The 16086-nt window shown below is 47.5% G+C and overlaps 1 protein-coding gene across 1 annotated transcript in view; it reads left to right on the top strand.

Moving 5' to 3' along the window:
* The first annotated feature begins 210 nt into the window (after nt 1-210).
* Nucleotides 211-16086, top strand: part of AACS (acetoacetyl-CoA synthetase) — a 59428-nt gene continuing 43552 nt past the window's right edge. Inside the window, exons 1-4 of the mRNA XM_081892901.1 lie at nt 211-450; nt 5198-5301; nt 9711-9831; nt 14416-14529. Coding sequence (XP_081749027.1) covers nt 333-450; nt 5198-5301; nt 9711-9831; nt 14416-14529 — 457 coding nt within the window. The 5' untranslated portion in view covers nt 211-332. The remainder of the gene's footprint in view (nt 451-5197; nt 5302-9710; nt 9832-14415; nt 14530-16086) is intronic.

The raw sequence follows: 16086 nt of genomic DNA on the forward strand, positions 1-16086 counted from the left end.
TACAGTCATAGATCCGGTTTTATAAACGTACATACATATAGATAGATTTACGCTAATCCCTTTGGCAGCTACTGCTTTCCATACCCCGCCCTTTTTAGCATTGACAAATAGACCTAGTTCCGTGCCTGCACTCTTTCCTCCTCCTCCTCCATCATCAGCCCTGGCGGAAGCTTACCGGGGAAACGGGAGGTGAGCTGTCCCTGAAAAGCCGCTTGCAGGAGGCGGAGCCCCCCAGTCACTCGCCCAGCGAGGAAGCAGCAGCCTTTCAAGCCGGTGCGTTGCAGCAGCCGCAGCAGCAGCCCAGCCCTTGCCTGAGCGGAGCGCGACTCGCCATGTCTGGGGCGCCGGAGATCATGGAATCGCAGGTGATGTGGGAGCCGGACTCCAAGCGCAACACCAATATGGACCAGTTCCGGGCGGCGGTAGCTGCTGCCTACGGGATTCCCCTGGGTGAGTCTCTGCTGGCGGGGCTGCTGCCGGGATGGTGCCTCGGCGCTTGGGCGCAAGCTGCCCTCTTGGGCATCAGGCGGCGAGGCTTGGCTCCTGGGGCTGCCGCCGGAGGGACAGAGGGAAGCGTCGCCGGGGCGGGTGGCCGGGGCATCTTTCCTTGGTCGGGCGCCGGGTCTCGAAATGGAGCCTCCGCGTTCAGGGGAAGCCTGTCTCTGGGTGGCTGGGCTTGGCGGGGGGGGGGGGGGCGGACTGCTGCCTCGACGCCTCGCTTGGGGGTTTCGGTGAGCTGCTGGGCAGAGCAGTGCCCGCCAACCTGGTGCCCGCCCCATGTCTTGGACTAGAACTCCCACCAGGCTGGCTGGGGCTGAGGCGAGGCGCAGCCCAAAAGCATCTCAGGGCGGGCCGGGAGACCACTTGGTTGGGGGTGCTCTTCCCTTCCGAGACGTTTCTGCATTTGGCCGTGACAGTTTCACTTTAATGTGCTAACATAGCATCTCTGTTCCTAGCTCAGACCCATGGCCCTTTTAAAGAAACCGTTGTGAAGTAGTAAAAATGGGGCTTATAATGCTCTGAGCATGTGCAGAGTATTTTCCCATTTCTGCTGAGCAGCCGCCCCCTTGCACTTCAGTGCCTCATGTAGGCCTGAGTGAGGCCTGGCAACAGATTCTGAGAACCTGTCATTGTTGAAAAGCCACCCCAAGCCCTTGACTTGCAGCGGTTCTCCTGTCTTGTTCAGTGAACCCTGTACCTGTCTGCATTTGTTGGCTCCAATAAAGGGTGTAGTACAGGGAAGCTGGGCACCCGAAAATATTTATTTATTCAGGTATTCAGTCTCCCTCTCCAATTTTCTTTGGAACAATTTCCCCCAGAGATTTGTTTATTTTTTTTTTTAAATAAGATTCACAGTGATAAATGTAGATGTGACAACCATGTTACCAGGTAACTGAAAAGAGAGTTTTCTTGGGCAAACAGTTTTGTGCTGTTTTTCTGGTGATGGGCAACTTAACTCTAGTCACCAATGGCCTTGCCTGTACTGAAGGGACTCATAATACATAGGCCAACATTTTCAGTATCTGATAACAGTGATATTTAATTTTAATTTTATTTATTAAATTTGTATTTCACCTGAAGATCTCAGGGTTGTTCATGGCATATAAAATACAGAATAAGACCACAAAGTACATAATAAAAACCAGAACAAATCAAGCCAAGAACACCCCCCGTATAGAGACCTGAGCTGTGGTGTAGAGGGCCATGTAAGCTTGTGGCCTCCCTCCCTGGCTCTTCCCCTGGCTTTTTTGCTGCCCTCTTGGGCTGAGCCAAGTTTGGCTGAAGGTGCTGTCCTAACGGGAGCTGCTGGCTAAACGATCATCTTGCTCAGCCTTGGCTGCAGCTTTGGGTCGCTCTGTGAGAAAAGCAACCAACAAATATAAACATGATATTAAAGTGGGGGGCACAGTATTGAAGGTCATAGTAGTACAGTTGCCAAAGATTCAACAATGATTTTGTCATCGTGGTGGAGGGAAGGTCTAAGTCTCCTAAGCTTCAGTGGGTGCACCTTTGCTCCGTTAGCTTTCGTGGGGGAAGGTGGCTGATCTTGTCATGGCAGGGCAGCACCCCCACCCACCCATAGTGTTGGACTGGGATCGGGGAGACTTGGATTCAAATCCCCACTCACTGGGTGATTTGGGCCAGTTCTGCCCCATGGCCTAACCTACCTCACAGGTAGGTTGTGAGGATAAAATGGAAAGGAGGAGAGGTGTGTACACCACCTTGAGACCTTTGAAGGAAAGGTGGGATATACATAAAATAAATATTTAACAAGAGTGGGTTGTATGGTCAAGAAGGCGGTTTCTGCACGTGCTGTAGAGGGAAATGCGGGGCAGATGGGGCTTGTCAACCTGGGAAGCTTAGCCCACCTAGGAGAAGGAAAGCTCTGATCCCAAACCTCTACTGTCTTGCGGGATATCTTCGGGAGTAGCATAGACTAGTGAGTAAACCCTACAGAAATCTGGAGTGGAGTCCCTAAGGCGGTTGGATGGCATCTTGCGTTCCTCCTTCCAGCAGCTCCAACAGCCAAGCTGGTGGTCCAATGCATTGCTCTGCTTGCCTTTGGACCACATCAGCCAGGCCAGGGGAGGGGGGGCTTGTCATCTGGCAGCCCAGGACCTCCATGCACACTGCCCAGGTTGTGCCCCGGATAGGTCACCTGGGTGCTGCTACTGCAGCAGTTTGACTTCATCCCTGGAGGTGCACTTCTTTGTCTCTCCAGACGGACGGCTGCCAACTCACAGTGGCCCTGCACTGACCGGCAGGGCTTTCCAGGGTTTCAAGCAGAGGATATTGCTAGCCCTACCTCAAGATGCTGGGGATTGAATCTGAGGCCTTCTGCGTGCAAAGCAGATGCTCTCTCCCTGGGCTACAGCCCTTCCCTTCACAATCTAGTGGGAAGCTCTTCTGTGCAAGCCCTTTTAAAGTGAGCGGAATCGGACAAGAACTTGCTCTTCTTCCAATGGGCTTTGCAATGGATTCTGCCCTGGTCCAGATCTGTCCATATGCCACATTATGGCATTTGTGTTACCGTCATGCCTCGGGTTGAATATGCTTCATGTTGAGCGCGTTCGAGTTGCGCTCCGTGGCAACCCGGAGGTAACGGAGCGCGTTACTTCCAGGTTTTGCCGCTCGCGCATGCACAGATGCTCAAAATGACGTCATGAGCATACATAGAAGTGGCAAAAGCGACGCACACATGCGCGGACGTGCTGTCGCTAGTTACGTTTGCTTCTGGATGCAAACGGGGCTCCGGAATGGATCCTGTTTGCATCCCGAGGTACCACTGTATATCATATACTGCTTACTTGCCAAAGTGGCTTTTTAGAGGTTTACTGGTTTTAAAACCAATTACGAGAAAGATAAGCACACATAATTAGAATACTCAATAAAGCAGTTCCACCAGAACATTAAAATAAACACCCACAATTAAAGTGTGCAATAGCACACTACCATTAAAACAGTTAAACAGGTAAAGCAGCAATTAAAACAGGAAGTTTGGGTCAGGAGAATGCTTGTCTAAATTGGTATGTCTTCAAGAGCCAGTGCTATGGCACCCAAAACCTGCCATCCAAAGTGGGGGGCTGTTGTTTCTCTCTGCTTCTCCATTAAACCGTGGCCTTACAACTAAGTTAAAACTGTCGTGTCATTTTCAGGCAGTGGGAGGACAGTCTGGTGGCCTCTGGGTGATGAGCTCATTTTGAGCCCCACTTCTCAAAACCCTGTTGCTTTTTCATCTCTGTAGCATCTTTCCTCTTCATTTCACTGAGTAAATTAGCACCTTCTGTTTGTGCTTCATATTTAGTAAGTTGAAGGCCCACAAATGTGGAGATTGGCTCTTTGGCGGACCTGGGGCATATCTCCCGGACCATCAGAGCCAAAGATTAATTGTCCTGCTCCCCCCCCCGCCCACAGTCCACCTTCTCTAGCTTTTTGCTCCCTGGGAAAACAGCAAAAGGGTTGTTTGTTTGACCTCCACCTTTTATAATGGCTAAGGACACACAGTCCTGCTTGATTTCCATAAGATCCTCAGGTGTCTTGACGGGAGGAGGCATTTCTCAGCAAGCAAATATGGGAGCTAATGACTTATTGAAGAAGAGAGAAAGAAGCAGGTGGCTTTCCCAGTTTAGCCAAGATTGGAATTGTGAAGTGGTGAAGTCTTGTGGTGGCCTGGCATCTCCAGCTAGGGCTGGCTAAAAGCTCCTGTCTGAAACTCTGGAGACACCATGGACCTAGATGAACCAGTGTTCTTAGGTAGCATAAGGTAACTTCCTATGTGACTCCTTGCCCAAAGACAGTTAGCACCTCAGTCTGTTCTCTCATTGACTAATTGCCCAGTTATTGGGGGCTAGCATAATGCATTATATCGATTGGCCCTGAGTTGGGCAGGGAAAGGACCTTCTCACTAACCGCATACATTTAAAACAGTATGAGCACTTGGGATTTGTGTAGGGTTTGTTCCTGAGCCTTTTCTTCACCCGAAGATACCCCACAAGGCAGCAGAGGTTTGGGATCAGAGCTTTCTTTCTCCTAGGTGGTTGATGAGCCCCATCTGCCCCGCATTTCCCTCTACAGCACGTGCAGAAACCGCCTTCTTGACCATTCAACCTACTCTTGGTCTTGTCCACTCAATCCTCCAGAGCCTGTCTTCTTATGCAGGAGAAGTCCCTAAGTCACTGAGGGTTTGAGACCCATCAGCTACTCACACCCGGATTAGCTGGCCAGTCAAAGCCATTTCCCAGGGTGTGGTGGCCACTGTTGCAAGCTTCTAGGAGCCACAGGTGAGAGCTGAGTGCAGGGTGGGGACCAGAGGTTTGTTCAGTGTAGAGACAATACTGAACTAAATAAACTACACCAGGGTGGACAGACTACCCCAGAAGGAGCATGGCATGCCCCCCACCAGATAGTACTACTCCTCCCCTAACTCCTCATACGTCCCAATAAGAAGTAAGATTCATATTTATATCCTGCTTTTCTGTAGGATAGCCAAAGCGGTTTATAAGAAGATAGGGCACACACACATTATTTTTGTGTCCTATCAAAATGAAACAGAATAAAATTGGAAACAGCCCAATAACAACAAAATGGCAAAATCTGAAACAATTAACCTTAGGCAGCCAAATCTTAGGCTGCAGATCACTTGCACATTGTGTTATAGATTATCATTGAAATAAAGATGTCTATATTTACCCTACAGCCAACTACAATGAATTGTACCATTGGTCGGTGAATCACTATGCAGATTTCTGGGCAGAATTTTGGAAGTTTAGTGGAATTGTCTTCTCCCGCCTTTATGATGAGGTAAGCCATTAGGGATATGATCCTCTTGCTTTATTTATTATTATTTGGAAAGATTTTTAAGCCGCTCCGTCTAAAGGCTCTTAGAAGCAGTGCACATAATAAAATTGTAGCTAAAGCACAGCTAAAATACACCAAACAGACATACACGTGTGTGCGCGCGTGCACACACACACACTGGAGTAATGATTAAAGCACAGTTTTTAATTTCAAATATTTTGCACTGCATCCTGCATTCTCTGCTAGTGCAAGTGTGAGTCTGAATGCTGCACGACAGAGAAATCCAGTGCAACAGTTGCACAACAGTAGAAACACATTGTGTAATAAAGTTAACCACAACCTACTTGTACAACAGTTTTCCACAAGTGCAAAACATTTCACCAGTGGAACAAGTATTTTGCTAAGTGACTAAGAATTCTTTCATACCCCCATTTGCCCCACCGCTTTCCACTGGGGAAACCTGCAGTTTAGCGCTGAATTGGAGCAAAGGGCAATAGGCTTTTCCACGGAGTGTTCTGATTTAGTGCTAAAGACCAGGTGGGGCAAAGGCTTGGAGCTGTGCCTGCAAATCAAAGCACAAGGGGAAAACTGTTGGTGGGAGTTGTAGTTCAGCAGCACCTGTGGGCCGAAGGTTTTCCCCGCCTGCCCCTGAGGTTAAAGAGACCAGCAGTGACAGTGGGGCATGCATGGATCAGTGGCAGAGAACAAGTTTTTCATGCAGTGTTTTACGTATATAAAACATTTCATGGCTGCCTTTCAAAGCAACCACCCTCTAGGTGCTTTGCATCAAAATGCACATTTCAATAATATACCGTGGGCTTAAAAACAGTAGTTAAAAAACTGTCTTTTATCAGTTTTTGATGGATCAAATATGGATTTAAGATATAAACCTCTTATTTTTTTCTATTAGCTTGTTTGACCATATCACAGGTCTAGAAGAAGTAATCAGGCTTTTCTGTAAACATTTTGTTCAATAATGTAAAGTTTATTCTCATTTCTGAGAGTTTGACTCATAAATTACATGTATCTTGGGTACAACTAAACTTCTGGATTTTGTCTCCATTTGGCAACCATATGTTACTTATATGACAGGCCAAGCACAGGGATGGCAAGTACTGCTGAAATATGGCTTTATTTGGTATTTATAATTTTTTTTGGTATTCTCTCTGTATCAGGTTGGTTTTTTGCTATAGCATCTAATTCATTGTGTAGCCTCTTGATAATGTTCTTTGTTTTATGAGGTAATGGATGTGAACCTTGGTTTTCTGTTTTGTACAATTTTCTTTCTTTTTTCATATTTTATATTGCGTTCATGATACAGTTTTGAAAATTTAATATCTTTGAGCCAAGCCAAACAATCTATAGAATCTAATTAAACAGTTCAAGAACACAGTTTAAAAGCAGCAGTGAAGTAACCACTCATACTAAAAAAATCAGTGTGACTTTTAATTTTAAAACAGCATCAGATCTGCTACAAGCAATCTGATGCAAGTGGATCTTCAAACCACATTTAATAAATGGGATATTTTTCTCAGTGGAGAGGTTACATTAAGTAATATGTTTGAATGTTGAATGTGTATGTGTAAAGACAATGGTTAAAACAAGCACCCTTAGATGTACTGCTGGTTAAGTGTTTATCGGTTATTGTATTTGTATTTAAAAACCAATAAAAATGTTTAACAAAAGAAAGAAACAGGACATATGGGGCAAGTCCTCTATTCTTTTGGGGACAGGGTTTGAGTTCCCAAAATGAAGGAGGACATGTAGGTGAGAAAGTCATGTCTGTGGAACTGGTTTTGCAGGTGGGCCAGTGAGCAGTTTGAGTTAAAACGATGCCCTGTAGCAAGTGATTTGAGAGATTTTTGCCTGACTAAGAATGGAGTCAAGTTCATCCTTCTGTCTCAAGCACCAGCGCAATCCTGGCTTGCGCTGGCAGCAAGATTAGGTGGTGCATTGCATGTGGAGAAATGCCAGTTGTCAATCCGGTCCACCACGTCAAAGTGAAACACAAGAATATTGGGGAGAGATGGGGAACCCTTTTCTGGGCTTATGCAGGAGAAAGAAAACTGAAGTGAAGGCCTTTCAGTTGGAGGCTGGGGCCCCCTCTGCACTATACATTTAAAGCACAGATGTATAACCTCAGAGAATCCTGGGAGTTGTAGTTTAAGGGTATTGAGTGATGTTAGGAGGCCCCTATTCCCTTCCAAGAGCTACAGTTCCCAGAGTGATGGCTTAATAGTCAGCCCCTCTTCCCGGGCTGAAACTAGGCTTTCTGTCACCTGGGGCAAAAGACCGAGTTTGTCATACACCCCCACATGTGTTTGTGTGTGTATACACACACACAAACACACACACACACAAACTCAACACGTTTGTTCATAAAGGGCATACAAAGTAGTTTGAAATAGGCTGGAGAAGAGATAGTCTCTCCAAATAGTAAAATTGTCTGTGTATATATCATTCAACCTTAAGTAGATCTTCTCAGAGAGTAATAGATCTTTGATGAATTCTAAGAAGCATTATGACTGTATATAATAATAATAATAATAATAATAATAATAATAATAATAATAATATAAATAAATAAATAAATAATAGAAAGTCTGATAATTATCAGGCACATGCTAGAGAGTCCTATTGAACTCCGTGGGACTTACTTCTAAGTAAAAATGCTTAAGATTGCAGTATAAGATTGCAGAATCTTTACACACTTACCTGGGAGTAAACTCCATTGAATTCAGTGGGACTTACTTCTTTTTTAAAGAAAACTTGTTAAGTATTTATTCATTTTATTCCTTAGACTCGCAGGCATGGCCAAACTTGGACCTCCAGATGTTTTGGGAGTACAGCTCCCATTATCCCTATCTTAACAGGACCAGTGATCAGGGATGATGGGAATTAACAAGTTTTCTTTTAAAAATGCTGGCTGCTGAGCCATTGCAATTAAAGAATTTGACGTGGATTGGCTACATTTTCCTTCCAAATTACAAGAAGGGATAAATACAAAGTGCTTCATATTTCAGCATCATATTTCTTTCATTACAGGTATTTTATTTTCAGTATAAAGTGGACTCAGTTTTTGTAGCTGATTGTATGCAGCAGTGCCCTCTTTATGTATTCTCATGGTGTAAACATGTATGTTGTCCTCTAGATCCAAACACACACACACACACACACACACACGACACAAGCAAGCAATACTCCAAAATGCTTCTGTTCCCAAAAAGGGCAGGAGGTGTTGTTCTGATCTCTTCACCACTTTTAATTGATCTCTGAGATGTTGAGGGAAGCAAAAGAAGAAGAAGAAAGAAAGCCACAAAACTTTCCCTTTTCAACTTTGCTTGGAGAGCCACCTTCTCTCGGATTTCTCTTTCACACACAGTTCCAGAAACAGACGGGGGGGGGGAAGAGGAAGGTTTTCCTGCTCCCCCTTGCAAATGAGCGTCCCTCTGGTGCTCAGCAGCCACAAGGAGGGGCATGGTCAGAGGACACCCCCCCCCCGCAAGCTGGGAGCCTCACCGGTGCCCCTCTGGAGGCTTCACCCAGGGCTGAGAACATGGCTAGCCCCCCCCCTTAACTACAGCCTTGCCCTCTTCTCATGGAACTCTGTCAGGGGAATAGGATGGGGGTCCTCTAACAACACTCAGCACCCTGAACAAACGACAGGATTTTTGCCTGGTCGGTGGCGGGAAGCCATGACAGTTTAACACGGCACAATACTGCTTTTAACTGTACAGTGAGTATGGGGCCCAAGCTGTTAGTGTCCAGTTCACAGCCCTGAAGGCGGAATCAGGGCAAGAGTGGGGCTTTTGTAATGGTTGCTTGCTATCCCCCCACCGCAGGGCAAGCAACCATTTCCATGGTTGGGGCCAAATGACTGAATGCGAAATAAAAAAGGGGCAACTTTGGAACGAGACTTTTTAAGGGGATGAGGCAACCCCAGACCAGCCTTCTTCCAACCTGTCAACCTCCAGATGCTGTCAGAGTGAAGCTCCCATCATCCCTTGCGGAATTTATATCGCTCTGTGTGTTTTAAAATAGAAGCAGTATTCTTTTAATAATCTGTCTTAAAATGGTAGTTTTTGTTTAAGCTGGCCTGAGACCTCGTGTGAAGGGCAGGTAAGAAAACTTGCTAACTAGGCAAATAAAGCTTTGTCCTGTTGGCTTTGCTGGCTGGGGCTGCCAGGAGTCCCCCAGTGTCAGGGAGGCCACAGACTGAGAGAGGCTGTGTAGCAGTGAAGATGCCTGAAGCAGTGTGGGCCTTGAGGCACGGTGGTCTCTTATGTGGGATTCTGGTAATGGGGAAACAAGCCAGCCTGGATTTTGGAGTGTGGGAACTATTCTCCACCCCAGGAGCAGATAGGACCATGAAGCTCTTCTTTCCTAAGGATGTCCGGCCTTTTTTCCACCAGGTGATTGATCCTTCCAAGGGCATTGCAGATGTTCCAGAGTGGTTTAAAGGCAGCAGGTTGAACTATGCAGAAAACCTCTTAAAGCACAAAGAAAACGATAAAATTGCACTCTATGCTGCACGTAAGTAGTCATTGCGAATCTTTGCTCTTGTGACACCTGTGATTCTTCTCTCTCTCTCTCTCTTTTCTGCTCCTGTCGTTTTACTGTGCTTTATTTATAATAACACGCACATTCATACAATTAAAGAACAGTAAACTACACATTAGCAACAGTCAGCCAGAGAAGTATCACTTGCAGCCGTCAACCTTGTGCTTCTACCAATATTTCTCTTCATTGCAAAACACTTCTTTCTATACAGTGGTACCTCGGGTTACAGGCGCTTCAGGTTACAGATGCTTCAGGTTACAGACTCCGCTAACCCAGAAATAGTACCTCGGGTTAAGAACTTTGCTTCAGGATGAGAACAGAAATTGTGCGGTGGAGGCGCAGCGCAGCAGGAGGCCCCATTAACTAAAGTGGTGCTTCAGGTTAAGAACAGTTTCAGGTTAAGAATGGACCTCCAGAACGAATTAAGTTCTTAACCCGAGGTACCACTGTAATTTTTGCCTCTGGAAGACTCTTCTTAGTTGAATTTGTACTCCCTTTTCTCTCTCTTTTTATCTGCTTGACTTGCAGCCCATTTTGTGGAGTGTTGAAATAATCAGGCCAATTTTTTTGGGGGGGGGTATATTGATTAGCCTGGCAGTGTGTCTGTTGGGCAGACTTGCTCTGGGCTTCCCCTTGTTGCCAAACGCTTCTGCCTACTGCCATAGGGACTCTTTCCTGCCCTGCAGGCTTTGTAGAGAGATTGCAATCGTCCCAAACTAGTTTGTCAGGCAGCCCTTTGCCTAACCTGCTCTCCCCTCGGGGCTTTTTCTCCCACCTGCTGGAGACTGGTTGTCTTAAGTAACCAGCCTGTTTGCAGAACTCCTAGTTCCCACACTTTCTTGGGGGCACTGCTTCCTTTTTCCTTCCTGTAACTCTGTGTTTCTCGGCCTGGTGCCCTTCAGGTGCTGCTGAACTCTGGCTCCCACCAGTTCCAGCTGCGCAATGGAGGGCACATCAGGTTGGCGAAGGCTGCCATTAACCCATCACGTATGGCAACAGGTTTTTTGGTTGAGTCTTCATCTTAATGCAGACTTGCAAATAATCCCATGAAACCTGCCTAGGAACGCCAGTTCCGAATCTTTTAAGGGTTGTAGCCCAGCAGATGACCACTTACCAAGGTTGCTGCGGGACGGTGGCCTTTCTGCACGGGGGCTTGGTCTAGATGGCCTTTGAGGAGCCTTCCAACTCAGCGATCCTACTTCACAGGGGCAATTGGTGGCAGTCAGGCCATATGTCATGTCTCAGCTAGGGGGGTTCTCCTGAGAGAAAGACCAAGCAGGCTAGGACAGGTGCCACCTGGGGGTGAGGAGCTGGGATCCTCTGACGAGGCCCATGAGGGACCACCCCCAGCCAGGATGGGTTGGGCTTCTGACATCAAGGCCAAATGGGTCCCAAGCCAGAGGGAAGGTGGAAACCCGCCCCATCTGGAGAAATGCCCAGTCCTCTGTTTTGGTCACTAGCTTGGACCCTGACTGTGGACTGTTCTGCCTCTTGCCTGACCTTTAGTATTGGACTCTGAACTTGGGCTGGTCCTGGATGCTACTTTGGTTGCCACCCTATTGGTGCTGCTGCTGGCAATTCTCCCTGCTGGCTCAGGAGCCCAGTGGGAGCAGGAGACTGTACTTCCTGGGGTGGTAGGTGGAGTCACGCAGCCTTGTGGGACTTGGGTCATCTCCGCATCACACACTTAAAGCATGCGGCTTCCCCCCAAAGGATCCTGGGAACTGTGGTTGACCCCTCACACCACCTGTAACAAGCTACAGTTCCCAGGATTACTGGGTGGGGTTGTGACAGGTAGCCATGTGCTTTAAGTGTGCTGTGTAGAGGCAGGGGAAACTGGGAGCTTTGCTAAAGGAGCTGGGTGTGTACAGATTTGCATCATGAGCGGGTAACAGGATTTCCCCACAGGCTCTCTTTGATGCCAGATGTACCATCCCTCCTCGAAGTGTGCAAGATGCAGGGGTGTATCGCTAGGCTGCGTCGTTCCCCTCCTCCTCCACCTCCTGGTTCTTTATTCTGCTTAAGGAGATTTAAGGGCTAAGCTGGCGTGGGGTTTTTATAGCTCCAGGTTTAATGTCGGAGCAGGGCTTAAGCAGTCTGGCACCCAGAAGGACCAGTGACGGTCCTTGCCAAGTGTTTTGAGACCCTTTTTTGGGAAAGCTGGAGACCTGCAGCAGCTTCCACCACTTCCTTTGAAATGCTGCACAACCAAGGTTTTTGTAGCACTCCTGGTGCTCTGTCCTTCTTGTGGTTAGAACAGCAGCTTGTGCTGGGCTTTGGGGCTGAGCGTGTGGAAGCTGTGACCCTCCAGGGGTTTCTGCCCGCCCTGGTCAGCGTGGCCAGTGGTCAGGGAGGGTGGGAGCTGTATTTCATCTGTTTGGCAGTGGAATGGGCTATCTCAGAAGGTTTCCAAGCACTATTCAGAGTGTTGCTGCTGACCTTTAAAGCCCTAAATGGCCTTGGCCCTTTGTAGCAGAAGGAGCATCTCCACCCACATCATCCAGGAGATGAAGGAGATCATCCAGGAGATGTCAAGGAGATAAATAACTATGCAACTTTTAGAAGACACCTGAAGGAAGCCTTGTATAGGGAAGTTTTAGTGTTTGCTGTTTTATTATGTTTTTATATGTGTTGGAAGCTGCCCAGAATAGGGCTGGGCAGTGTTGGGTTTTCAACATCATGGCAATAAACCGCACTGTTGAAAAAAGCTGCATTGGCCCCAGCCGGTGAGGTGCCGGGTGAAAGTGCAGCAGCCCTGACCATGGGAGCTGAGGCGCTTTCACCTCAGCCCCTCGCAGCCTTTCCCAGCCTGCCCTCTGAGCTGGAGGGAGCTGGGGTCCAAGGGCCCATGCAAGGTCACCACTCTCCCAACTCCTTCCTTACTGCACTCTGGCTGGTGTAATGGCTGCCAAAACCAGAGTAGACCTGGCCAATGTATCTCTTTTATTCTGCAAATAAAAAAAAATACTTTGATGCTATACTGTACTGCAGAGGTTTCCAACCTTTTTGAGTCCATGGCTCCCTTGACCAACTACATCCTTTCTGCGGCATGCTGTGGGATCAGCACCCCGACCATCATTCAAGCCCAGGAGCCCAGTTAGGTCACCCTTTGCCAGCAGAGCTGGCAGCCTCTCACCCTTTTTCAAACACCCTCCCTTGTGGAGGGTTCCCTCAGCCTCCCCTCCTCTCCTTGGGAGTCCTCCAGGTAGCCGCTGCCGCCATCCCTGGTCTCTGAGCTGCCCCCCTCTCCCCCAAAGAGAGGCCTCCTCACACTGCCCCACAGGGGCCTGGGAAGAGGATGCCCCCAGCCGTAGTGGCCTAACAGAGACTGGCCAAAAGTGAACACGAGGCCAGCACCTTACCTTGGGAGGCAGCAGCGGGCACTGCTGGGCTTGCAAGGTGGAAAGGCTCCCAGGCAGGCCTTGCACACAGCAAGCACAAGAAAGACCAGTGCAGAGCCTGCCTGCCCGGCCTCCCACTAGTCTGTCCATTCCCAACAAGGGCTGGCAGAATGGCTGGCTGGGCTCCCTCGTCCGCTTGCTTGCTTACTCCAAGGCTGCCTCAGCTCCTGGCAATCAGCACCCCCTGGCCAGCCCCAGAGGCACCATTCACCTGGGGAGCCTGTAGCCAGGGCTGCTGCAACAAGCAGCTGTGCAAGCCTTGGGGAGGCAGAGAAGCGAGGGAGGAAAGGAAAGAGGGGCAGAGGCCAGCATTGCCCACAGCACCCCTGGCCATCATTCAGGGCACCCCAGGGTGCCACAGCACACTGACTGAAAGCCACTGCTGTACTGTACTATACTGTACTAAACGGTATAATTATTTTGATACTGTGCTATACTACACTCAGTGCTATTTTTCTAGAAAAAGGGGTGCCAGAGCTCACCATGAACTTCTCCCTTGTTCTCTTAGAATGGCAATGGTGCCCACCTGAGAGGTTCTGGAGTTCAGCTCTGGTGACCTCCAGCTGAAAAAAAAGTCCTGACTACCCTACACTGAAATGCTTAAATCTTTCTTTTATTGTCCTTGAATCTTCCTGCCACCCATGCCCTCCTCTCCTGCCCCACCAGTGTGGTCTGGCATCTCCAGGTGGGGCTGGGAGGGACTGAAGCCCAGGAGAGCTGCTGCCAGTTGGTGTAGACAATACTGAGCTAGATAGACCAATGTCCTTTCTGGGCACAAGGCAGTTTCTTAGGTAAACTAGATAATATTTTCAGTTTGTTCAAGTGAGAAGGAGCAATCCCAAACTAGGGAAATCATTTCTGCAAGGTGATGCCATGGCCACTAAATTAGACTTCTTTAAAAGTGGGAGTAGACAAATCCGTGGGTGGTGAGACAATCAGTGACTACCCTCTTCTGTTTCTAGACCGGCGCTCTAACCACTGCACCTCCCTGGCAGCCTTTTGCAGCTGCCCATTGGACACTGCCCAAGTCTTGCAAAAGAAAACTCTTTCCTTGCAATGGCCTCCCGCCCGCCCGCCTGGTGTTCTTTGCATCCTAATGTAAACTTGCTAATGATGGGGCTTGCCTCCTTCCAACTTTCCCCTTCTCCTTCCACAGAGGAAGGCAAGGAGGAGATCGTGAAGGTGACTTTTGAAGAGCTGAGGCAGCAGGTCGCTCTCTTCGCAGCAGCCATGAGGAAGATGGGTGTGCAAACAGGAGACAGAGTTGTCGGTGAGTCAGCCTCCCTTTTCAAATGCCCATCCTCTAGGTAAACAGAGGCTGGGTACCTGGGATGCTAAGCCGCAGGCCCCCCTGATTTTGTGCATACATTCATATGAAGGAACCTTTTATGCCTTGTGTTTATCTTGGGATAAAGTGAAATCTTGGAGCCCTGGCTCTTGGAGGGTTCCCAGACTTCCAGCTCCAGAGGGGAAAAGAGTGAAACCAGCATGGAGCAGTGATGCAGCATCTGCAGCTCTCTAGATGTTTAACGAACTCCAACTCCCATCAGCCCCAGCCGGTGTGGGCAGTGCTTGGGGGCTGATGGGAGTTGTGGTCCAGCAGTATCTGCAGGACCACCAGTTCCCCATCCCTGCAATAGAGGAAGATAGTGATGATTTGACAAATCACAGTCTTTTGCTGCCTGCCATGTTCTTTGCATCAGAACCTGACCCCTCTTGACAAGGCCAGGGACCATACAAATCTGTCTGCACTTCCAAAATTTCTCATCATGAAACAGGACTGTTGACTGGGTTACAAAGATCAACTAAAAGTCTTGCCGACTCTTAACTTTCATCTTATGCAATTCTCAGAATAGGCACCCTTTCTCTCCTGCCCCACTCCCTCCTTTTTTGAAGCGTGGAAACTAAAACCATTACAGCTGCATTTGTTTATTATCCTATACAGCAGGGATTGAGGAACCTGTGGCCCACTAGATGCAACTGGACTCCCCACTCCCATTTGCCCCAGTCAGCATGCCTAGTGGATTGCGGATTATGGGAGTTGTAGTGCAGCAACATGTGGAGGACCACAAAGAAAGGTCTTTGCTGTATAATATACGAATAACAGCCTCAGCCTCTGTGTGCTAAACCTTATGTAGCCAAAACAGCACCATCCACATGCAGCAGGGAGGTATCAGCAAAGTTGGATGAATCCCTAAGTTTGCAGAAGAAACCCCAAAATAGCCCTTTGGCAGAGCTCAAAGCATCACAGTAGCCTCTTACAGATGTGCCTCTGCCTAGCTGGTGTCCTCCAGATGTTTGTTTGGGTTATCTAAGAAATTAATATGCCTCTTAATTACAACCATCTCCAAGAAGATGCAATGCAGAAAAGGGCAAAAATCTGTTAAAACTATAAAATCAGATTTCAGTTAGAATGTCTGCTGGATTTTTAAAAAAATATTCAGTAGGTGCTGGAATTTCAACAGGGAGGGGAAGCTGTCTGAGATCAACTGGAAGAGAGTTCCAAAAAATTGATTTGATTTTGATTTATTACATTTATTTTCATTCAAATGAATCCAAAAGTGGCTTACAAACAATAAATAATAATAACAAGCTAGAACATGTAATAAACATCACAAATACAGCATAAATCATATAGAATAATTAACAAATCATCCATGAAACAATTACTCTGTTAACAAAGCAATGACTAAAAAATAAGTGAAACAGCATAATTAAAGCAAGTCATATTATCTGATTAACAAATCAAGGCAGTGTTTATAATCCATAAAACAATATTAACAAAATAGCAGCCAAAAATTAAACTAAGTGCTGTTAAGTTCATACA

This window comes from Podarcis melisellensis (assembly GCF_964234715.1).
Source record: "Podarcis melisellensis genome assembly, chromosome: 16".
Taxonomy (NCBI): Eukaryota; Metazoa; Chordata; class Lepidosauria; order Squamata; family Lacertidae; genus Podarcis; species Podarcis melisellensis.